This window comes from Colletotrichum chrysophilum, assembly GCF_026319265.1.
Source record: "Colletotrichum chrysophilum strain AFK26 chromosome Unknown scaffold_123, whole genome shotgun sequence".
NCBI lineage: Eukaryota > Fungi > Ascomycota > Sordariomycetes > Glomerellales > Glomerellaceae > Colletotrichum > Colletotrichum chrysophilum.
In genome coordinates this window covers 70066-93699 of record NW_026517410.1, presented here as the reverse complement: position 1 = coordinate 93699, position 23634 = coordinate 70066, and the positions used below count along the sequence as shown (strand labels likewise).

At 51.9% G+C, this 23634-nt stretch overlaps 9 protein-coding genes across 9 annotated transcripts; 3 read left to right on the top strand and 6 right to left on the bottom strand.

Annotated features, from left to right (window-relative positions):
• Window positions 1–441: 441 nt before the first annotated feature.
• COL26b_010883 (uncharacterized protein) lies at window positions 442–942 on the top strand (the record flags this gene model as incomplete). The annotated part of the gene is made up of 1 exon (XM_053183568.1): window positions 442–942. One exon carries the CDS (start codon window positions 442–444, stop codon window positions 940–942), a length of 501 nt encoding a protein of 166 aa, XP_053032501.1.
• A 437-nt stretch (window positions 943–1379) lies between these two features.
• Window positions 1380–1841, bottom strand: COL26b_010882 (uncharacterized protein; the record flags this gene model as incomplete). Its single annotated transcript, XM_053183567.1, has 1 exon — window positions 1380–1841. The coding sequence occupies one exon, from the start codon at window positions 1839–1841 to the stop codon at window positions 1380–1382; it is 462 nt and encodes a 153-aa protein (XP_053032500.1).
• Window positions 1842–4382: 2541 nt separating this feature from the next.
• COL26b_010881 (uncharacterized protein) lies at window positions 4383–5377 on the top strand (the record flags this gene model as incomplete). The annotated part of the gene is made up of 2 exons (XM_053183566.1): window positions 4383–5109; window positions 5166–5377. 2 exons carry the CDS (start codon window positions 4383–4385, stop codon window positions 5375–5377), a joined length of 939 nt encoding a protein of 312 aa, XP_053032499.1.
• Window positions 5378–5697: 320 nt separating this feature from the next.
• Window positions 5698–7818, bottom strand: COL26b_010880 (uncharacterized protein; the record flags this gene model as incomplete). The annotated part of the gene is made up of 1 exon (XM_053183565.1): window positions 5698–7818. One exon carries the CDS (start codon window positions 7816–7818, stop codon window positions 5698–5700), a length of 2121 nt encoding a protein of 706 aa, XP_053032498.1.
• A 188-nt stretch (window positions 7819–8006) lies between these two features.
• COL26b_010879 (uncharacterized protein) lies at window positions 8007–10265 on the bottom strand (the record flags this gene model as incomplete). The annotated part of the gene is made up of 1 exon (XM_053183564.1): window positions 8007–10265. The coding sequence occupies one exon, from the start codon at window positions 10263–10265 to the stop codon at window positions 8007–8009; it is 2259 nt and encodes a 752-aa protein (XP_053032497.1).
• Window positions 10266–10682: 417 nt separating this feature from the next.
• COL26b_010878 (uncharacterized protein) lies at window positions 10683–11870 on the bottom strand (the record flags this gene model as incomplete). Its single annotated transcript, XM_053183563.1, has 4 exons — window positions 10683–10742; window positions 11086–11403; window positions 11457–11513; window positions 11574–11870. 4 exons carry the CDS (start codon window positions 11868–11870, stop codon window positions 10683–10685), a joined length of 732 nt encoding a protein of 243 aa, XP_053032496.1.
• A 5462-nt stretch (window positions 11871–17332) lies between these two features.
• Window positions 17333–18711, bottom strand: INT6 (eukaryotic translation initiation factor 3 subunit E; the record flags this gene model as incomplete). Its single annotated transcript, XM_053183562.1, has 2 exons — window positions 17333–18250; window positions 18313–18711. 2 exons carry the CDS (start codon window positions 18709–18711, stop codon window positions 17333–17335), a joined length of 1317 nt encoding a protein of 438 aa, XP_053032495.1.
• A 510-nt stretch (window positions 18712–19221) lies between these two features.
• On the top strand, window positions 19222–19689 carry COL26b_010876 (uncharacterized protein; the record flags this gene model as incomplete). Its single annotated transcript, XM_053183561.1, has 2 exons — window positions 19222–19530; window positions 19597–19689. 2 exons carry the CDS (start codon window positions 19222–19224, stop codon window positions 19687–19689), a joined length of 402 nt encoding a protein of 133 aa, XP_053032494.1.
• A 573-nt stretch (window positions 19690–20262) lies between these two features.
• COL26b_010875 (uncharacterized protein) lies at window positions 20263–23532 on the bottom strand (the record flags this gene model as incomplete). The annotated part of the gene is made up of 1 exon (XM_053183560.1): window positions 20263–23532. One exon carries the CDS (start codon window positions 23530–23532, stop codon window positions 20263–20265), a length of 3270 nt encoding a protein of 1089 aa, XP_053032493.1.
• Window positions 23533–23634: the final 102 nt, after the last annotated feature.

Here is a 23634-nt window from a genome sequence, read left to right as displayed (position 1 = left end):
TTGTAAATTGCGTCTACTAGATTTACCTGACAGTCTCCAGAACAGAATTGAATGAAAATCACGAAAGCGATAAACTGAATTTCAGCGAAATAAGACTCACGTAGTATCTAGTTCGGGCTGGTACTAGGCGACTTGGGAAAGTCTCTACGCCGTCTGCTTAGTGTAGAGCTCGCTTACATCGTACTCAAACCAGAGCGCTGTTCGGGACGCAGGATTGAAGTTGAAGATACAGAAAACCCCTCAAGTTATGAGTCACCAACCAAACGAATGTCTTAAGAAATATTTCCGTGGGCCAGCAATAACTTTCATCCGTTCTCAGTACGTCATCTATTTATGCCCAATGCTGACTTGCGATCTTATCACGAGTTTACCCCACCATTCATTCACTCGCTACTACAACGCTTTGTCCTGATTAAGGCCAGCTCAGCCTTAAATCCCATCATGACTCAATCTCCCGACTACAAAATTCTTAAGCGATGCGTCGAACTTGCTAAGGAAGCACTGGATGCCGGGGACGATCCATTCGGCTCCGTCCTCGTAGGTGCTGACGGGACTATCATCCGCGAAGACCGCAACCGCACACAGACCGGCGAGAACGGTGACGGCAAGCCGGATGCAACCCTGCATCCCGAGTTCACCCTGGCGCGATGGGCGCAACTCAACCTCAGCGCTGAGGAGAGAGCCAAGGCGTCTGTCTACACATCTGGGGAGCACTGCCCCATGTGTGCTGCGGCACATGCCTGGGTGGGCTTAGGGCCGATTGTCTATGTGTCGTCAACAGAACAATATGCATCATGGCTGGAAGAATTTGGGCTTGCAGCTGGCAAGAAGGTGGCGGCACTTCCTATCAGCCAGGTCGCTCCCAACACCCCGGTTCAAGGGCCGATCCCAGGGCTTGCGGAAGAAGTGAAGGCCCTCCACCAAAAGAAGCATGCCAAGTAAGAGTCCTGAGACTGAAGCATGCCAATTATGTCGATTGGATGCTTTTGTGAAGGCGAGTTTGGTTAGGAAGCTGTGTCTATGTCAAGAGCCGAAGCGGAGGATGTGAAAAAAGGAATGGAGTGGGAGATTATGCCTTGTTATCAGCATAGTCTTGGATTTAGGTATTTACTGGAATCAACTTAATTCCAACGGAGTCATTCATTCAGGCCAGGTATCACATGTGTGAATGAGTGGAACGGAGACTAGGTGTGCTCTCAGCCTGCGAGGTTGAAGAAATTCATTGCCCATAGATGCGATTCTTTGCGACGGCTAAAACATGCCAGAAGCAAAAGCAGCTAAGATCCATATGACTGAGCTCATCAGACATCCAACCTTTGACCTAGACCAACACTCTGGTCCTTGCCCTTGGATAAGCGTTCAACTCTCCCCACCCTCTCTCAATATGCAGCCTTTTTGTCATCTCGCAGATAGATACGCTGAACGCTTTGCATGCGAATGCCGCGAGCTTCCGCGATAGTCCCATGCTTCCGACCTCCGAATCGACTCAGTGACTTCTCTCGCTTTTCAAAGTCATACACCGCCTGATCCAGCATCTTGTCTTCAATGACAGCGTACTCATCATATTCCTCAATGAAGCCCTCGGGATCTGACGTGGGAATCTCAGTTGGAACATCGTCAATGACGTTTTCGGCTTCGCTCTCTTCGAAGTCCGCATCATATTCGGCGGAGGCATCATACGCGGGTTCAACGTTTTGATCCTTTGATGCAGGAGTTTTGGTGTTTTGCGTAGCGTTCTCCTTGGTGTCCTCGCTTGATTTTGGCTTGGCGAGAACTTTCTTGGTGCGCTTGGGGACGACGAGTGTCCAGGCGCCGGCGTCGGGGCTCTTGGGTTCGTCCATTGTGGCTTTTGAAGAAGTCTGAGTTGAAAGTACTGATGTGAGAATGAAGATGGTCGGCCGAGCTGATTTTTATTGGGCATATCGCAGCTCACCCATGGGAGATGATGAGCGGCGGTTGCGACATTTATGTCTTTGGCCGGCGTAACTATAATTGTCGCGAGCATTGTTTGTGTGGTGTGTTGTCGAAAGATCTGGAGATTTCCCTAGAAGGGACTGCTTGACTTGGTCGACAAAGAAAACACAACAATGGACTATCCGATGATTGCACACCAGTTGTGAACAAGAACGACAATGGGGGCCACTGGTGGACGTCAGGTTGCTCTGGGGCTCAGCAAGGGAACGGTCACAATGGCTGTTTCCATGCCTTTGACTGATCGTTCTACTGTTCAAAATTGCCATCCCTATCAATAATAGAAGTTTGAATTCCTCGAACCTAACTAAGGTCATGTGGCCTTGGCTAGCTTTTGTGATTCTGCGATTCTGCCTTGGTGCTTGGTGGCTGTGATCGGCAGAAGCTTTCATTGGACTGCTTTGAACGCTGTTGACAAGGAATTGTCTCATACAAACCTTCCTGCGCTTTTCGGCCACCAATCACAGGAACAACCCTGAAATCAGAGAGTTCTGCTTTTGACTTATTCTGTGCTTTCACTGGTTTGTGTTGTTACGCCCACTTGTAAGGTTGATGCCAAACTAATGTCGAGGCCATGATATGATTTCTGGCGGTATGAGACATGTGACTCATTTGAAACTTGGAGCATGATTGAGATATTGATTCTTTGCCTAATCTTTGTATTGAACCAATCCGCCAACATAAAACCATAGCCTGAAAAGAGCGGGAGTTTATAGCACATTTAGTTGAGCAACAGGCTTTTTACCCGATCTCCTCGACATTTTCTCTTCGGCATTTGCCTCTGAGGAAATTTGAAATCTGCATCCTGAAAGCTTCTCTTTAAAGACCCATTACCTCTGTTGTCTTCGTAGTCGCCGTCGTCATCGGTACTTTCATCGTTGTCCGAAAGGCTCCCATCAGATTCCTCAAAGTCTTCGTCCCCAGAATCATCGCTGTAGTACTCTTCGTTATTCTGACTTTCCAATGGCTTCACCCTCCTCCAAGGTGCTTCCGTAACCAAACATTGTTGACATTTGAAATCGGCATCGTTCTCTCGGAAGTAGACCCTGCTGCAAGTCGTATGCTTGCGCGTTTGTGTCTGGTTGCAGGAAACAAGTTTGCGATCAAAGAACTGGCCGCACGCCTGGCACTGGTTGTCTTTCCAAATGAAATGACACATATTGGTGTTGAAAAAGGTTGTTGTTTGTTCAATATCGTTTTCTGCTCGATAATAGACACACTTTGCGTGATGAGACGGAATGAGAAACAAGAAGTTGGACATGGCTTTACAGGTAAGCCGGGCTCCTCGCGACATTTCTAGTCATCTTGGTCACTCGTGGTCCTGAGAGTATGAAGACGGTTCGAGATGCATTCAGAACTGCCCGCTTTGACGCCTTGACAATCGCTGAATCACAACAAAGCAGTTGCATCAGGCTCATTCACCAAGACAGCCTGCATGTTGAATGGATCCCAAGCCTCAATTCACTTGAGCTCTTTGAGACTTGCCTCAAGATATAAAGGATCATTGTGCCTATTGTTGGCTTCGTTCGATCGACCTCCATTTCAAAAGATTTCGAAACCACACTTCCCTGCGCAAGATCGCGAAAGAACCAGTCAGGATCTCTATCTGGCAATTGCTATTTGCATCTTGAAACATCCGCAAAGTCACTCCTCGAAGATGTGTTATTTCGTTCTCCACTCGGTCGACTGCACCAGCTGCGGCACCAGCTACACGACGCGCCATGAGCGTCGAACAAGCAACCACAGCCCTGGAACATGCTGCTCGCGCCACCCTTGTGGTCAGATTTTGAGTGAAACTGTGCAAGGCGAAGTAATGAAACTCGGACTTTGCCCCAGATGCCGTCAGTACGAAGGCAGGAGAGGAAGACGGAATCTCGGCTGAGCTTCATAAAGCATTGGTTCCAATAGCTCACTCCAGTCACATTGCAATACCGATCGCTTAGATATTTTTACAGACAGTCAATGAGTAAATCTTCTCGCTATAGTATGCAAATGATTTCCGCTGTTCAGTGAGCAGTATAAAAAGCTTCAGAAATAATCTACTAAACTCGGTTGGTCGAAATGTTGATGACACTGCGATTGCACAGCCAATGTTTTCCATCGCAGCTTCCCACGGCTTCTTTGGAATGCAATGGCCCATTGCTTAGTCCTGTCTTACCTCATTGTCATTCGTTGATGTCCAATCGCAGTGTGCCTTGGGCTATTTAATGAACTTTCGCTCCCGGATCGGCAGGAGCTTATGCGCCACTGTAAGCTTCATGCCTCTGATACAACATGAATTTTACTGGCGCAATCGGCTGATCATTCACTGCTCAAGCCCCGTTTCGTATCCCCGCTTCTTGCAGTTCAACAATTACCTCCTTTCATTGACTGACGAGAGCAAATCGCCCATACATCTGATTGTCAATAATATGGTTCTCATCAAAGTGGTCGAGAGGTCAGTCCCCTTTCCTCATCCATCATTTCCTGAGGACTCGAACCCTCAAACTGCCTATCGTACTCTCGGCGACCTGTCTGCAGGTAAGCCGCTTGTCGCACTTCACGGCGGTCCCGGGATTCCACACGTTTATCTGGCCCCTCTTTTCACGTATTACCACAAACAAACCAAGACTCCCGTGATTCTGTATGATCAAATCGGTTGCGGCAAATCGACGCATTACCCGGAGAAGCAGGGCGATGAGTCTTTCTGGACTGTGTCGCTCTTTGTCTCCGAGCTCGAGAACTTGCTGGCCCGCCTCGGCGTCGACAAATTTGACCTCTACGGTCACTCATGGGGTGGCATGCTTGCGGCTGTCATCGCGACAGAATCGGCATCGCCAGTTCTGGCGCCAAAGATTGAGAAGCTGATATTGGCCAGCAGCCCCGCGAGTATGAAGTTGTGGGAAACGGCACAGCGTAATTGGCTAAAAGAGATGCCTAAAACTGTCCGCCATGCAATCGAGAAGGCGGAGAAGGATGGCGACTACGAATCGGAAGAGTATCAGGCGGCCGTGATGGAGTACTACAAGGTTCATATGTGTCGCATTTGGCCATTCCCCAAGGCCTTGGCGGACGCTTTCGATGAGCTGGAGAAGGACCCAACGGTCTATTCTACCATGAATGGACCAAGTGAGATTACTGTCGTCGGGAACCTGAAGAGTGAGTCCTGCTTCTCCGCGCAGCCTCCTATAAGATGAGCTAAAAGTCTGAATTAGGTTACGATTGGAGTGAGAAGTGCAGAGAGATCAAAGTCCCTACTCTCGTTATCCATGGCGAGTTTGACGAGGCGTCTTATTTAGTGGTTGAGCCTTTGGTCAAGAACATTCGCAACTCTAAATGGATTACTGTCAGCAATGGGGCTCATATTGTTCACTTAGAGCAACTTGAGAAGTACTCATGGTTTCTGGAGAAGTTCCTACATGGCTGAGCAGGCGGTCTGTGTCGAAACGATGATGCCACTTGAGTGCAGGCGGAGAATGGCAAGAGGGACACCGTAGCAAGTATGCAAAGAAAGCCTGGAAGATTAGCCAAGATATTAAACAAGAGTAACAATGATATCAATTGGCAAAATCCTGTTGCAAGACATATTTTTGGTTTCCATAATTATGCGTATTTTTCCGATTCATCACCTCAACTCGTAAGTCGGCCTTTTCTTTTCTGATGCTGCCCATTTACCCCTTTTCATTTCATCATTTCTCATGAATCCAAGAAACGTCCTACAATTATTCATCTTGGGATCCCATCAAATCAGTCAGATTCTTCGTCAGAAAGCATGCGTGGGCCCCTCTCTCCCCTCTCATTCGGCCGCAGCATCCGCGGGCTTCTGCTGCGGCGTGGCTCGTGAAATAGTACACCCACATCCCTCATTATCTCCTCGGCTATGGTGGTGCCAACGTCCTTGTAAGCGGTCTTCCTGCCTGATTCGAGGAAATATTCAAGTTCGTTCTTCAGTCTCCATGGCGCCGTTTCCGTCCGGTAGACCCACTCTTGAAATTCCTTCCTCTCCTGCCTCATGAAGGATTCCCATGGCTCGATACGCTTGTATATCTTGGGTGCCAAGGGAAGGTAAGGACTCCATGCGCGACGTCGGAACTCAAGATACCCCAAGGAATGCAGAAAGGTGAGGGACAGCGTCGTGTCCCCGGACTCAGGATCCACCTCAAACAGCTCTTTCTGAGCGGGTTCCGCGACACGGGGGGCTTTGTTGGTGACAAAGTCTTGCTCAAGGACTCTGAGCACACCCATGAACTCCTCCGAATTGATATCCACAATGCGCCTCTCCATGACCAATGGGACTTCAATCGGTTCATGCATCCCTTTGTAATTGTTGAAGCAGCACCGTCCAGTAGTCCATACACAAAACCGGCAGAAGTAGAGCGTCTCCTCCTCGGCATCTTTGCCGCACTCATCGCAATAGTACTCGCAGAACACCGCTTCCTCGACACGGTCGTCCTTCTCTCTCACCCAAGGATCCACGACGTAGGCCTGTATCAGTCTGACAGCTTCATCGTCGTACCCAGTCCGGAGAAGGAGCAGCCGCGATAGCATTCTGATGATGTAATAGTGGTCGTCGATCGTCCTGTGCTGCGCTATGACTAGTTGCGCAATATACTGTGCGATGAATTCGTCGGCGTTTGCGACAGCTTGGTCAGTCAACGGTTTGTGACACCCTCCTATTGCGGTATCAAGTGGTTTTTGGCCCCCGAAATCCTCAGCACGCAGCATCCTTTCCCAATGATCCACGCCGGTCTCCCTCCTCAGCCTTTCACAAGTATTATGGATCATAGTCATCATCGCCGGCACCTCCGCTCGCGGGTCGTCCGTATGCAGTACCGTCTCCCCATAAACATCGGCGTTGGCAATGAAGTCAGCGACCTTGGGATGCTGGAGCAAGGCATCGAGAATCCCAGGCTCACGGTTGTCCACGGCAACTTGCGCGGCACTCCTCCAAGAATTGTCGGAGGCTTCTTTTCCCGGACAGAGTTGTCCTTTCACCGGATCAGCACCCAAGTCCAACAAGTACCGCACCGCCGGCAGATCCCCGCTCCTGCAGGCCTCGCCCAGCACGGTAAATCCAACCGAGCTGACGACATCGTCCACGCCAAGACCGTGCTGAATCAGCAGTTCGATCATCTTGTACGCTGGTGCGTTACTGTTATTCGTCAAGGCTTTCCAGACACACGAGCCGCAAGTCGAGTATCTGGGCGTAAAGTCGGCTCCATGTTCGAGAAGAAAGGCAACGACTCTAATTGCACCGGAGGAGCATGCTCCCATAAGGGGTGTTTCGCCATCATAAGAAGGGGTATTGATGGTTTCAGGAGCTTTCTCATAAAGAAGCTTGGCAACCTCGAATTTCCCTCGAGAACATGCTGACCAAAGCGGTGTTTCCTGGTAGTAGAACGATTGGATGTTGGGTTTGGCCCCTGCTTGGAGGAGACAGCGGACAATCTCCAGGTGGCCTTCTCTGGCTGCAATGTTCAGAGGCGTTTCACACACCAAGCCCTCCTTATCCTGATAGTTCACCAGGCCCGGCTCATATTCGACGTATAGCTTGCACAACGCGAGATTTCCCTCCTGAACTGCAGCCTGTAGCGGGGTTCTGGGGTCACCAGGTGCCAAGAATCGTTTTGTATCGGCACCGTGATCCAGGAGTAGCTTCACCAACTCTACGTCCTTCTCCGCCGCCTCGATAAGGATGTCGTCGAAGTCTTTTGGTACATAGTTGACACTCGGAGGCAACGAATGTTCCAGAAGCAACTTGAGAATTTCCACATTGCCCCCGTAAACGGCTGCGTCCAGAACGCCAGGGAGATTGTAAGCTTCTTCCAAGGTGGGGTCTGCACCGTGCTTCAGGAGAAGTTCAACCATTGGGTAGTTCTGATTCTTGACTGCTAGCATTAATGGTGATCTTGTATGGCGTTTTGACTTGGGATTAATAGTATTGATGGAGCTGCTGTAAGAGATCAACAGCTCTGCGATATCGAGGTTTCCGTTCGGGTCTTTATCGCCGCTGCTGTATTGTCAGTCTGATATACACACTTCAAGAATTCAGTGCCTTACATGTCTTCCAGTCTCCCCGCGACGAAGTCCACGGCAACAAATAGTGGTGGCTTGTCGCTTGCTTGTGGATGACGGTCGGGATTTGCTCCGGCCCTTAGAAGCAGTTCGACGGCCTGGAAGTTCTGCTCGGTAATCGCGTAAGATAAAGCCGTAAGTCGAACTGGTGCACCGTTACTAGACTCGGAGTCGGTGAGAAGATCAATGTCCAAGTCCCGTCGTTCAAGCAGATGAGGTAGCCAATCGGCGTATTTTGGCTGCATCAGCAAGTGTATGGCAGCAAAGCCCGCGGCATCTCTCTGATTGATATCTTCGATGTTGTCTATTAGATGTAAAAATATGTCGAAATGCATGTCGACGATTGCTGCTGTCATTGGTATCAGTTTATCTGGGGAAGGAAACTTGATGTTCAGATCGGCCCCAGCTCGACTGAGCTTGTCGATGATATGATAAGAATATTTCGTTGGCTTGCTGAATGCCTGATGTATGGGCGTTGACCCGTCTTTATCTGAGATATTGGGGTTGGCCCCGACTCGAAGGAGCTCCTCAACCAGGATCGGGTTTCCGTTGCTGCATGCCAGCCACAGAGGGGTCTCTCCCCTGAAAGTGGACATGTTTACATCTGCTCCTGCTTTCATGAACGCATCGATCATTTCTGAAACGAGATCTTGATCCGGATCGGTGTTGAATCTGCAAAAGAACATCAACGCTGTGGCGCCTATGGCGTAGTCTCTACGGTTGATGTTGAAGGGACGCTGCAGGAAATGGCGAATCATATCTGGCAGACCGACCGGCTCCTTTGCAGCATGCATCAAGGGAGAAAGGCCCGCTTCGTCGACTATCATCTCATCATGTCTCTCTCTGAATGAGTCAATGAACATGGCGAACCGAGGGTAATCTCTCCACGTATTTTGCTTGAGCCGCCAGAAGAAGCCCCATACTCCGGTTTGCCAAGGGTACGTTTCTGGGTCGTCCATGACGTACAAGTCGACAACAAGGTGGATGATGTTTGCGGCGTTCGCAGTGATAAGAGCCACGACAGGAGGAGTAATCCCATGGGGCGATGATATTGTTCCGTCTACGTGGCGACTCCAAGTTCTGTATGATGATGAATTGAAAAAACGGCGCACTTGGGGTATCAGCTTTCCCCTTTTGTCTCCTGAGAGCTTGAAATGCGACTGCCAATTTCTTGCCGCGTAATGGTAAAACGGATATTCTCGTTCAACATCTCTCGAAAGACCTCCTCCAAATATGGGCTGCGAAAGATACTTGAGACAGAGCGACGCCATGTTGGCATGTTGTTCATCTTTGCTGATGTACGAATTGAAGTGGATTCTAAGGGAGGGGTGCAAGGGAAAGGCCTCAAATTCGTCGCTGACTCTGATCAGCCGAGGGCATTGATGCATCAAGATTGTCTGGATATCGATAAACTTCAGACGGGGATTGTCGTGAAGGCACGCGAGAGCGTCGCGCAGGGTGTTGCCACGAATATGTCCGATGGTGCCTAGGATGACATGCAGCGCTGACAGGGCGTAATTGTCGTTGCTGATGTTCTGGAACAATGGCAGCAGGTTGTAGTCAAAGTACTTTCCTAACTTTTGCGGGTATGGAAAGATCCGGCGGCTCATGGAGAACCCGTACTCATCATCGTCTCTTGCGGTCGAGAATCCGTCTTCCATGGAGCAATTGGCGTAGACGAAGAATGATTCTGCTTGCTCTTTGATCGAATCTGCGAGCTCTGCGGGCGGGTCTCTCGTTGACTTGATGGTACTGAAGTCCTCGACCCTCTTGTCCACATATGTAGCAATGTCCTTCCGAATGTCCTGGTCTTTCATCTTGATACGAGTGGCTCTCACAGAAGCCATAGCCATGACCTCGTTCGGGGTGTAAGTGATGAAGAACTTGAATCTGACGGTATCCCGGGGAAATAATTGGTTGAATGGTCCGGTAGGTGCTGTACTGGGAGGCGTCGGCGGTGTTGAACGAGCAACTGGGTGGTCGATAAGACTAGCTACTAGAGCCAGAAACTCTTTGACAAAACCCACGTCGCATTCGTGGAGCCCATCCACTATCAAATAGACTGTGATCGACTTCCCAGCACCCTGGCCCAACTGCAGCTGTGACATGATGTTCCGGAGGATGCCAAAGAGCGCGGCCATGCTAAACTTCCCGTCGGCGTCAGGGAACAGAAACTGACTGCTCAATAATTCGAACCATTGTGGCCGTTCGCGAAGAATCTCTTGGATAAAATACTCCATGATTGGTGGTTTCTTATTGCCTGTTGAGCTTGCATTGCAGAAGAACGAGAAGACCAGGTCCCATGGCTTTGACGCATCTCGAGAGAGGTGATTCGCAACGGACTTGGCGAGATACGTCTTGCCACAACCAGCACTTCCGTAGACATAGAAGTCCTCAGTCGCATTAGACCTGGACCATTCAAGGAAGAATGGATGCGTCTCTATCCATGTGCATGTGCCCGGCATCGTATTGATATCGTGCCCAAGATGAGCATCGTTCCAAGTGCCAAGCCTGTGTATGAGTCTGTCCCGGCGTTCTTTCATGTACTCTAAATTTCCATCAGAACCAATCCATAACTCCAAGGTTGAATGAGAACTGACCGATGCTTTTCTTCTTCAACCATGCTTGGTGAGCGTTGCCACCGTGTGCAGCAGGTATTACGCCTGGGGGTAGCCCCATGGCTCGGCCTGGCGGGGGGCGTGGTCGGACAGGGATGTCTACTTTCTGTCAGTAAATCTCAGAAATCCATGTCTTAGCAGATAACTACCTGGATCCGGTGATGGCGGTCGGGGAACTGGAGAACTTCGCAGTACCGGCGGTGCGGGCGGAAAGAATACCCTCCTAGACGTATCTGCCGAGGCCTTCGTCATCAACTCGCCAACTTGCTCAGCTAGCTGAAGATAGATCCTATCCTCGGGGGACGGGAACCTTGTGAGTTGAAAGTGGTCGCAGTCTATGGTGAATGTCTTGCTTTGAGATGATTCGAGCTCAGCGCGTCGTTTCGGAACTACCTGCTTGATGTTAGAAACCTCAACATGGTCTTCCGCTTGAAGTTCTCACCAAAGTCTTGTGCGTTTCGGAACCATCAACAGTCAGCTCAACCCGTCTCAACGCAATGAAATTGAGCATCTCAAGTTCCGTCGGCAGCCTGTCAAGAAAAGCGGTGTTGACTTCGCGGACGGCATCTGCATATTGCCTTGTGTCGTCCCACGATGGTTTCAAGGATCCCTTTTGGAGACTGAGTGCCGCGATAGTTTTGACTGCTTTCAGAACGCCCTCCGAATCAGTGCCGTGATGTACCGTGTCCAAAAAGACAATGCCAGCGATGGAATCGCGGATGTTGAAGTACTCAGGACAGCTCAAGGAGAGTATGACGGCCTTGATTTCAGTTAATTAAGCTTCTTGAGTTGCGGCGCGTGTTGTCTTCGTACCTTCTTGACGATGACCCCACCGAGACCATGTGCAATGAAGATGGTTGGTCCTCCTCCCTAGAAAAAATCTCGTCAGCTGCTATGCTCAAGACACATTGATGTCGAATCAAAGCGTACCCCATTCACTGTGTAAACAGCCATGATTATTGCGAGGAGTTCGTTGGCATGGAATGCAATACTGGAGGGCGTCATGTTGACTGACGGGTCCGAGTTGTATCCGTATGACCATAATCGCGCCGAGTTTGAGAAGTTGCCGAGGAATTCCGGATCCGAAATCCACATCTTGCCAGATTCATCATGATGCCATGTCGTCTTCGGCGATCCTCCTATGTCGTGGACGCAGATGATGCTATCCGAGGTCAGCGTCGTAACTTCAACCCGCAAGAGCTTACTTACTTCACCAAAGGCCGCCATCTTGGCGGCACAAGATTCAAGTTTGGAGGGTAAACGCACTCCAAGCTCGGGATGATCATGATGAGCTCTTGACACGCCGCAGCTTGGATCGCGATTGCACCTTTCCTAGTTTCGTTTGCGCCTCTGTTGATGTCAGCATAGACGAGCAAGTTGCAACCCCACATTCAGGGACGACAAGAAGTCGAAAAGACGACCCGTCACTCAGCAATAACAGTTTCTCCGCCCAGATCAGGCAGCCGCTGCAATGTCTTTCTCATGATGATGACTGCAGAGAAAAGCCAGTCTAGGCGGCCTCATGTGAGGAGTTGACGCTGCTAGGGCTGAACGATTGGATCCTGCGCCACGCGAGCGCGAGCCTGCAGGTGCTAGACAAGGGGGCGGGATGCCCGTTTGGCCCCCAAAATGGAAAAGGCGTGGCGCCGAGCTAAGAACTTTGTGTCTTACCAATGGTCCTTTGCTTGTTCAATTATGCAATGCCAGCGCAGCCTGATTTCTGCTGCGGCTGAATCCTTGTTCTGTCCGACATTCTTGTCGTTGCGTCCTTGCTCATGCATGTGCTTTAGACCAGGGTACCTCTTCCGACCCCTGCTTACGGGAAAGTGAAGCCATTCGCTCGGGTTCGGGTAGTGTGTAGCGACATTCATACTCGCTCAGACACAACATAATTGTGCCCCCGTTGATCAAAGACGACATGATTATTGATCTGATCGCCGCGATTCTCACTTCTACATCGAGTGTTGGAAGTTTGAATCAAGTCTCGCAACCAACATCTCTTGGAGTTAGGAGGCGGCGTAAGATGTTTTTCATGACATGATTGAGGTAATTCGAAGGCATTTTCGTGGTGAATGTTGTTTTGGACTGTGCCTCTTCTCATGTCGGCCACATCGGATTCGTACTTCTTATGCCCATAATTGACTGTCTATCGCGTATCCAACAAGTGGCAGTTGCCAGTCTTGAAGCTGCCTGGATGAGATTTACCCATCAAGGTGATTAATCAAGTCTTCTCACTTTCGTCTCAGTTATATTTAAGGAACGGCTTTTGCCTCTTCGGTAGCGGAGCCACACCACCAATGGTACAGGAAGTGGTTCCATTGTCAGATTCACTGGGAAGATCAACTCCCGACAGCAAGTGGACAAAAGAAGGTGCGACACATACAGCACAGCTTCACATGAAACTGATATTGATGGCGCGGTTGCGAATAAGCCGATGCCAGCAGTGTCAAACACCATTGACTTTCAGCACTGGTTATGAAGCCCCGCTGACGTTGCCTTTGGGGCTTCAAGATTGTCATGTCTTCATACTTGCACCCCTCTAGCCCTTCTGACCCTCCTATGGCAACAGTCGCTTCCCGAGCATGGCCCATGTCTCATCTTGAGGAAAGATTGTTGCGCTGCGACCCCTTCATAGACGCTAAACTCGTAATCTAATCCCAGGCAGAGCCGATCAAACCATTGATTTGATCCCAGCAGGCTACATTCAAGGGACATATGGCGAATATCCCGGGATCAGAAAAGGATGTTAGACATACGCAGAGTAAATGTCACGCTTCAAGTTTCGAAAGTGAAGGTTTCCTAAAGCTGATCCCTTTTTTGTAGCAAATTATTTAGTCAGTTTCAGAGTGACGCATCATGAGAATTCCACAACGGAACGCCATATGAATATTCGTGTACCTCTGTGCCATCCTGTGATGTATCATACCATGGATTCACGACAACTCAACAGCTTCTGGGTAGCGCCTTGGCTAACTTTCTCCAAGAACGAACCATGATTTCTCTTGGTTTGCTGTTATCATTCCCAAATAAACACGAAGCGGCCAGCCAAATAGGCTGGGTTCATGTGATTGCGTCCACTCACGCCGGCCCTCGAGGTGGGAGTATCTAACTCGGTCACTCATGCAGAGATTGTTATCAGCATGTCCCGATCCATGGCCAAGTTATCCAAGATTTGCGTTGTGTGCTGCGTCGATGTGTCTTCACCCCCGCACTCCCTGCAGCCTTTTATCCTCGTCGATATCCAGTTCAATACTCCTAGACGACCATCGTCGTCGTCACTGATTACCAAACCCGTTGCATATATCGCAGATATAAAAGTAGATTCCCGCAATCAGATCTTCAAATCCCCACAAGGTTGTAGCTCATCGTGCGACTGTTGACATGATCCTTGCTCGCTCATGATGAAGCCCTGATTATCGAAACTTGAAGAGAGGCACGTATTGCAGGATACATCAAACTCACTCAAATCCAACAGCTTTACTCTGCTGGCCGTCATCCTTGTCTTCCATGTGCCTTTCCATCCCGGATACCCCCACAATGCCCCTTGACAATACGTGTCATTCTCATCCCGCCTCTGGATCTCAGGAGAAGTCCAAGGATATAACCGCAGACAGCTCACTATCGCCGTCCCAACATCTCCTGGAAGCGGAACTATCTTTCGGTTGATGAAGTTTCCGATCTCCTTCAGGGCACTGGCCTTATATCGCTATAGACCTTTTCATCTGCGAACAAATCTGTATTTGCGGCTCTGGGGCATGTCAAGACGATTTAAGCAGGTCACCGACGCTAGAACCGACATTGATATTATGCACAGAATTGGTTGAAGATAGGACAGGTTTGATGACGAACTGGGTATCTGGGGCATCTAAACCAAGAAAACTCTCATGGAAACTCTACAGCTCGTGGTTACAAGCATAACAGTGAAGGCTTCCTCTCGTCCAACATATTCGTCGCCATATTCATGTCAAATACCCAAAGTAGCAGGTTTTTCGCAGCAGAGAGGCAAGGGGCTGGGTGTACCTTATACTATCTTGGTTGACTGATTGAGACAGGGTTTGAGTCACTATTAGCATAGAACCTTGTTGGATCCTCGAGTCATTTGCTTGATTCCGGGTTTAGCTGCATTATGCGTGACTTCTCAACGTAACGATGATTTTCAGGATGCGCTTTATACGTCACGGAGGGGCCTTCAATCGCAGCCAGCTGCTATATAAAAGGGATCCCTAAATTGGAAAGCATCACAACCTCATGCCGCAATTGAACACCTGGAGCGAAAGAATTGGTATCAACGGACTGTATTCTGTGCTGTCCATTCGAGCTCCAGCCCGAAGTCAACGACGTCAGATAGGGCGAAGAAAGCTCCAACGACCAGAAGCACAAGTTCGCCATCTCTCTTACTCGCTGTGTGGATATTCGTCCCAAAATACACCAGAGCCAAACTTGAGATTCGTGGGCCTCCACTTCAGGCATAAAGCAATGACCATCGCAATTCAGGTTGCCTCGTAGTGAACCACGTGAGAACATGCCACATCCTCTGCAAATCATCACTTACAGCCAACGAATTGCGGCCGACGAGGGTATACCTCTTGGTGAGTGGCCATTAGTGAGTGGTCGTCGACATACACCCACACTGTTGTCTATATATAAGATGAGCTGCACCACTTTACCCCTTTGGAATCAAGATAATGAATCTTCTGATCAGATTGCGTTGAGTCTGGAGACAGTATAACAGCTGGTGTTTCGGTCGTCATCAGACCGTCCGTTGAGCTTCTTCCCGTCATGGCCTTCGTCGAAGATCATACGCTCCCAGTGTCGCTCGTAACCGGGGATGAACTGGACGTGGCGCCATAGAGGAATGACAGCACACGGGCGTTTATCAGAACTCTTATGGGTGTTCTTCATCGTCTGTATTGCTTTCGGGGTATTCAGGATGGATCTACTGAGAATAGAAGATGATGTTTTTTGACATAGAGGATGATGTGGTCTGGATACGTGTGTGTTGTGTGTAGCTCGCATCATGTCATCACATGTAATGTCAACCTGCTCCTGCGCGAAAAGTCCAACTCCAAGCACATGATCAGTGGCACCATCTTGCTGAACCACCTGCGTGACCTGGTCAATCCTCTCAGGCTCCTATGGACCAATGTTTGGTACAATGCGAGTCGCGGTGGGACCTCAGCCTGGTTTCCAGCTTCACAGTCAACGTCAGCTGAAGCTTGCCACGGCTGGGGATAAGATGAATCACCAACTACCCATTGTCCTTGATTCCTTGATTCTTTGGTTCTGCAGTTTGAAATATACCCAGACGCAGAGTTTTATAGAACAAGTAGCCTTTGGCTTCGAGAGGAAATCTGCACTTCCTGTACTGAGGCATATTAAGACTATTTAAGAGGGATGGCAGTAGGCGGCATGCTACACAGTCCAAGGGACAATGCGTCCCAGTTCTTCGAGAACGGCCCAGCCGCAAGGTTCCAAATCTTCGAGATGTCTATCACACACGCTGCCCTCTCAATAATGATATCTCTCCAACCAGCAGCAAGACCTAAAGCGTTCTCTCGTCCAGCCAGGTCATGATCTTATTCATACCTGGATATCCGTAATCATCGTCCCAGTGAGCTGAGAAAACCAGCGCATCACGTAGGTAAATTACCTTGCGGCAGACCGTGCGAAAGCCCGACTGAACCAGCATCGAAACTGCCTGCCTCAATTCGATAGCATCCAAAAGCCAAGCGTCGCGCGCATTGCCGCCTCGAACCACCATAACTCCGAGGCTAGATAGCTTCTGTTTTATACTTCAGCATATGGAGCTTAGACACAGGGCCGGATGGGGTATAAAGTCTCGGTCTAGGGGACTCTCGAAAGTTTAAGCGGCAACGGAGAGCAAATGAGTGCTTTGACTATGTGTTGGAGATTCGTTCTCCATTTGAGCTTCAATCCCGAGTCGACAACAACACACAAGCAGCCTGAGGATGGGCACGTAGGTCATCGTTCGTCATTAGTACTTACCTCCGATTATTCAGAGTCCAATACACCCTACGATGTGAGAGGATCACTGGGCCTCGCAGGAGTCGCAACAACTCAAAGCCGGAAGATGCAGCTTACAACCCACACAAGGCGGTAAAACGCTGCTAGCAATGGAAACTCGCGATGGCGAATGGATTCTGGGTTGCGGAACAACTCCTCTCCCATGGGCACATTTAAATAGTTCACATCACAAGACAGAAGAAACTTCATAACTGTAAACATTTCAATAAAGCAGCAAAAGGGCAAGCGAGGAAGGCATCTTCCCCTTTCCTGCCTCCCCACTGCCCATTTCGTAGCTGCTGCTGCTGATGACCCCCTTTAGGATAAAGAGTAAAAAGATACCCCGTTTTTGCCCTGAAAACGCCGTACCAATGCAAAAAGAAGCCTTTCGGGGGGGACAAATATTTTTTGCTTCAAACCACGAAACCAGCCAGCCTTACTCAATCCATATGAAGTTAGTCTGCCCCCTACCTCTCCGGCCGGGCTCGGTTGGCTTCTTTGCATGCGGTCTATCGTTAAAAAAAGAAGAAGAACGTGGCCTGGCATCCTTTCCCTTTTTTGCATCGTAGTAGTTCTTCTCTTCCCCCACCTATATCCTCCCCCCTTTGTAGAGTTTCATTCATTATCCCAACCGTATCCTTTTTACACAACCACACGCCTGCCTCTCAAGACTTGGACACCGCGGCGGTGAGGACCTGGGTCCTGAAGAAGCCGCCCTTGGTCTTCTCAATGACCTGCTGGTAGACGTTGTTGGGCGGGTGGTTCATGATGACGGTGCCCTCCTGGCTGTCGATCTTGGCGTCGAGGCGGGTCTCGCGGATGAGGTTGACGATCCACTTCTCGCCGTCGTCGGGGTTGAGGCCGAGCTTGGCGGACAGGTCGCGGATGTTCATGCGGCTGAAGATCTTGCAGTAGCTCTCGCAGATGAGGTGACGCGCGGCGTCCACGAACGCGTCGGAGGAGCTCATGAGGAAGAAGTCGGCGCGGCAGACCTCCTCGGCCTTGCGCAGGGCCTCGCGGGCGGCGTTGAAGTCGTGCGCGACGTAGAGCGCCGAGACGAACTCGGTGATGGGGTCGCTGTACTCGTAGGCCTCCTGGCGGACGTAGCGGATGACGTCCTTCATCTGCTTCTGGTGCAGGGAGGAGTTGCGCGAGCGCGAGCGGCCGGTGATGACGGCGGCGATGAGGTAGCGCAGGACCCAGGGGCACGAGGTCTGGATGGTGTTGATGTAGGCGGCGGAGAAGAAGAGGTCGAGGACGGCCTCGCGGGCGCCGTCGTGGTTGAAGAGGGGGAAGAGGGCCCAGTGGACGAGCATGGTGCGGTGGTCGAGCTGCGCGCGCGGGTTGTTGTAGAGCTTGGAGTCGATGCCCTCTTTGACCTTGAGGATCTCCTCGACGGAAGCGTCCCAGTTGGTCGTGAGGATCTCGGAGGCGAGCTTACCCCAGGTGGCCGAGGAGACGCGGTCGTTGTCGGTGGAGAGGACGCGGAACTGGTAGAGGAGCTCGGCGGCGGCGCCGTAGTTGCCGCAGCGAAACTGGAACTGGCCGAACTCGTAGAGGGCGTTGACCATCTCGATGGTGACCTGAAGAGCGTGTGTCAGCTTGCTGATCTCCGTCGGGATAGGCCGAGGCGGGGGAAACTCACATCGTGGTCCTTCTTAAGGAACTCCAAGTTGGCAACCTTGTCGCTGCGCAGCGCGCCGACGACGTCCTCACGGGTCAGCAGCTCCGAGATCTTGGCCGTGTCGGCCTCGTACTTCTCAAGCTGGGCAATGACCTCGTTGCGCTTCTTGGTGTACTCGGCGGGGGGCTCGCTGCCGCCGTTGAGGTCCTGGTAGAGCTGGGCGACGTAGTCGGCCATGTTGGTGTCCTCGAGCAGCTTGATCTTGCCGGCGAGGATCTTGCGCGCCTTGTCGTCGTCGCCCTTCTCCTCGGCGCGGCCGGCCTCGAACTCGATCAAGGGGAAGACCAGGTGGCGGGACAGCTGGGACGCGAGCTTGGGCAGGATGCTCTCGCCGTCGAGGGCGGCGTAGACTTCCTCCATGATGGGCGAGGTTGTTTGTGAGGGGTGTTTCGGGTTCGGTTAAGGGAAGATGGACAAATCGGTGCGGAAGACGGGTGACGTCGTCGGGATCGTGATCGGAGGCGGGGGGAGGGAGGTGTCGCGGTTCGGCCGTCCTTTCGCAAGTCGCACGTTATTTTTTGCTCAGATTTGTTTTCTCCGGCTGAGGGGCAGGCTCAGAAGAGTTTTGGCCATTTTCGCCAAAGGCAAGAATTGGTGGGGGGTTTTGCGGCGTGCCGTGGTTTTGCCGGTCCGCCTAATTCACTCACGCCTGGACCGTGCGTTTGCTTCCCGCCGTGAGGTCCCTGATTAGGTAAGGTGGGTTGGAGGACACAGACCAAGGACGTGGATTGTGCCGAGCTTCAACCGGCGCGAATCCCTTCGCCGGAAACCTCTGATGCTGAAGCTGTTGTCGATGGCCAGCCAGGGACCCCTCCACGACAACGACGACAATCCTCCTTCCGGCACCAATCCGCTCCTCCTGCCGCAAATATGAACTACACAGCTCTCAGAACGGCCTTCGCCAGGCCAGCCACCTTCCTCCCCAGATCCGCCATCCTCCCCACCGTCCGATTCTCCTCCACAGCGACACCCGTCTCAAAACCGTACCTGATCAACCTGACGGCCTCCAACTCCTTCCCCGTCTACAGGGACGACAAGGCCGCCGGCTCCAGCAAGCGCACAGTTATCAAGAAGATCGAGGGCGACCGCAAGGCCCTGATCACCGACGTGTCCGCAGCGCTGAAGGTGCCCAAGGAGAACTTCAGAATCAACCCCGTAACACAGCACGTTGAGATCAAGGTCCGTGATTCCAATCGCTGTGGTAAAACTCCGAGACTACCGGGCGTCGGCTGACTTGCATAACAGGGCCACCACACGACAGAAATCAAGGAGTTTCTTGCAACCACATTCGGCAACCCCAAGATCGCCAAGACGACACCGACGGAGGTCAAGGCATGAGGCCTGGGAATGGCGTGACGAGGCTGCACTGCAGCTTGTATATCAACCGTTGTAGCATACTGGCGGAAGACAAAAAAGCAGGAAAGGCTGGGCCGTCGCTGGCACATCCGGGCCGAGAAGCACCATAGTGAGCTAGACTAAAGGCCAAATGTATTATAACCCATTCAGGCGGGAGAGGGAATTCATGATAAAATATCCCACAACCGTATGACAACACGCGTTGACGAAAAGTATTAGATCTCGTCAGGTAGTCTCACAATGTGACAATAGTGGAGGTATTCTTGCATTGTCGCGTCATTTGTACACCTATGAAAGAATGGCTCCCGTCAAGCATCCTCGCTCCAAGCCACCAATAAACTCCCATCAAATTCCTTCTCTTTTTTTAGTTACACTCTTATACACGATCCACACCACCGCAGGATGTGTGCCTGTCCCATGGCAACACAAGGCTTGGATAAACCCTCCCACTCAGGGTCCATCTGGTATCAGTGAAGCTCCCCCAAACAAAACGCACTCCCCGACTCCGTTTCTATGCCATGCACAATCCTAAAAGTCGTAACACCAGAAAGTCTATCAATCCAACGCTGCGTACGCCGATAGGTTCTTGATCACACCATCCTTGGTCCACTCGGGCGACCGCATGAGCATCATCTTGAAGACGGACTCCTCTGACGGCAACGCGTCGGCAGGAAGGCTGGACTTGGGGTCGTTAGGGTCCCGAGCCTTTTCGGCCAACCGCCGCAGCGTTGAAATCCCGCAGGTGGCAATGTACACCAGCCCGTTATCTCGACCAGCGGGATCGCCTTGGCCGTTTCGCGTTTGCCACGGCTGCTCGAACTGGGCGCCGAGTACCTGCACAAAGTGGTATAAGCTCTGTGCGAATCCATTTCCGCTTGTGAGCCAGGCCTTCGCGATACCCGTCTCGTGACCCGGCGCAAGGGATGCGATAATGTCGGCAGCCAGAAGACCCTGCATGAGCCAGGGCTTGCGGTCCTCGATCAGTCTGAAAAACTTTTCCGGGGCCTCCACGTGTGCCACAGCAGACTCAGGTGTCTGGATGGGGATGACGGTCGTCGAAAGCGCAAATGCCCGTGTAAGTAGGTCGAATGGTGGATTGCTACTAGCGTCCATCGCAAAAATCGTCTTGTAGTGCGTGCGATTCGGCTCATCTCTTGCCAGGAACCTGGCCAACGCATCCACGGCGTGGAAGGTGTAGGTGTGGACACCAGGCTGGTAAGGAGGGAAGTACATCTTATCTTCTACCACCGTCGGGCCAGGTGCGGGAGCGAAGGCCAGAAGGAAATGCAGCAAGCACAGAGCTTGTTCGCGACCGGGAATCTCGACTGCACCAGCGATGTTGGACAGCAGGATGACGGCATCCTTCATGAACTCGAGGGTGTTTGCGTTCGTTCGGAAAAGCATGCTGCGCGTGCCCAAGTATCGAATGGTGGCGCAAAGGAACTTGATGACGAGCTCGTCGCCAAGCACCATATGATTCTCGTTGGCGGCCTCCGGGAAGGACAGATTGCGGAGAATCGTGATGACACAGGAGAAACGATCAACGGCTCGGTCAAGCTCGTACTCAGGCGACCCGAACTTCGGCAACTCCTTGACACCCATCTTCTCGGTCCAGCATGCGCGTGCGACGTCCTCGTACGGCGTAAGCTGGATATCCGACGACGACTCTTCCGTGTTTTCCACCAGAAAATCCAACTGTTCCTCCGCACACTCCAGCAAAGCCTCAATGAGCTCCTCGCAGTACTTCAGATGGATATGCAGGGCCTGATGTTGGGTTGCCGTCACCGTTGCCAAGGTGTCCAATGCGAGGCGAACCTCGCCATGGATACCAGACTCCAAGCTGCGGGTAAGGGCGTGCAAGTCTACATAGCCAAGCTCATATGGCGGCGGAATATCGGGTTTCAACGCCTGGAGCTCTAACCCCTTCAGATCGAAAGCGCGAACGTTGATACCACCATAAGCCTCCAGCGGTCGGGCGCTTGGAGTGTACTCGTCGGATTCTTGAGCGAGACGCAGCATACGGGGCTTGATTGAAGCAGCCATAGGGTTCTGGTCCATGACGGGAGGGGCGGGCATCGGCATACCGCCACCCTTTACGGAGGCGGGAGACGCTGCGGGGAAGTTCGGGTGGCCAGGCGTTGGCTCGACGCTTCGCGACAAGCTGTTACGCGCATGACCTGGCGGCACATTTGCTGGTGTCTGTTGTCCTGGCGGTTGAGGAGTTTGGAAACCATTCACAGCAGGAGGCTGACCACTGAACGACCCTTGCTTAACGGGCGTCTGGGCTTGCGGAGGCATGTTCGGCTGTCCTTGCGGCATCATCTGTTGCTGGGGCATCTGGCCTTGGGGAGACATCTGCTTAGTTGGAGTTCCCTGAGGTTGCTGACCAGGCATGGGCTGGTTGGGCATGCCCTGCTGCTGCTGTTGCATCATACGTTGCCTATTTGTCTGAGCATGCCAAGCCTCTTCAAACCTCAGCAAGTTCCTTTCGTAAATCTCCTTCATCATGTGCGGCGCCTGCGGTATTTGTCCAGGGTGAAATCCGATTTGATTGGAGACGTTTGGCCATTGGTTGCCAGCAGTGGTAGGTTTATATCCACCTTTGGCTTGAACAGCTTGGAAAAGCGTCAACAAACTAACCGGACGGTTGCCGATGGCAGGGTTCGGGTCAAACTGAAGGTTTTTAGCCGTCATGAACGTTGTGAGGCTCTTCATGAACTGGTCGGGATCGGTTCGGGGCATCGGGCGCTGCTGCTGCGGTTGCTGCTGGGGACGCATCGCGCCTGGGGGCATCTGGCCGTTCGGCATTGGCATAGGCTGCTTGGGCATCATGCCACGACCCTGAGCCATGCTCTGGGCCTGCATCTGAGCCGCCATCTGCATATTCTGCATGTTTTGCATGTTCTGCATATTCTGCATATTTTGCATGCCCTGGATATTGCCTTGCTGTAACTGTTTCTGAAGACGAGCCTGGTACGCGGCCATTTGTTGCTGTTCCATCGCATTTCGCGGCTGCATGTTGGGCGGCAGCATCTGATTCGGCATTTGTCCCATGTGTTGTGGCATCTGTCCCATTTGCTGGGGCATCATCCCTCCTGCCATCGCGTTCGGGTTAGGAGAGGGTCTCGCCGGGGACTGTTGCGTCGGCGTGAAGTTGGGATTGAAGCCCGGGGGCATGTTCGGGTTCTGCATGTAGTGATTCGGTTGAGGCGTACCATGTTCGGATGGATTTGGCGATGCCTGGGGAGCAAACTGTTGCGCGCCGGGCGAGAATGGATGAGGTGACGCGGTCGCGACCCTTTGAGGAACGCTACCGGGCCTCAACTGGTTTGCCATTATCGGGGACGGCGTCGCATTCGCGGAGCCATTCTGGAGATGAGGATAAGGCGATGGCTGACTTTGACCTTGTTGAGACATGGCGCCTTGATAACCGGGGAACGTCTGGGGCGTCTCGGAGCGCGACGTCGGCAGCATGCCCGGGTTTTGTCGCGGTGAGCCGGCGAGGCTGTCTTCGCGAGGACGGGGTCGTTTCGAGGGGATCACTTGGTTTGTTTGATAGGCGGGATTCTGGAAAGACGATGGCGAAGCGTTGCGCATCTGGCCATTTTGCATGGCAGCCATCTGCTGCTGCTGTTGCTGGGCCTGGTGCTGCTGGGCTTGCTGCGCCTGCTGGGGATTGGCGAACTGGGCCGGGTTGAAATGGGCTGGGTTGCCCATGAAGGCAGAGGGATCCATCATGGCTCCGGCGGCATTGGGATCGTTCATGTGAGGGAAGCCGTTGCCATTATGGTTGGGGACCGCGGCTTCGTTCATCCAGGTGCTCATGGCTGTGGTCGGCTTTCGCGACCCATCGAGCGATTACTTGGAAAGTCAGCGACAAGGACTCAATAGGCCAAGGTCCATTGAGATGGAGCAACGGATGATCGT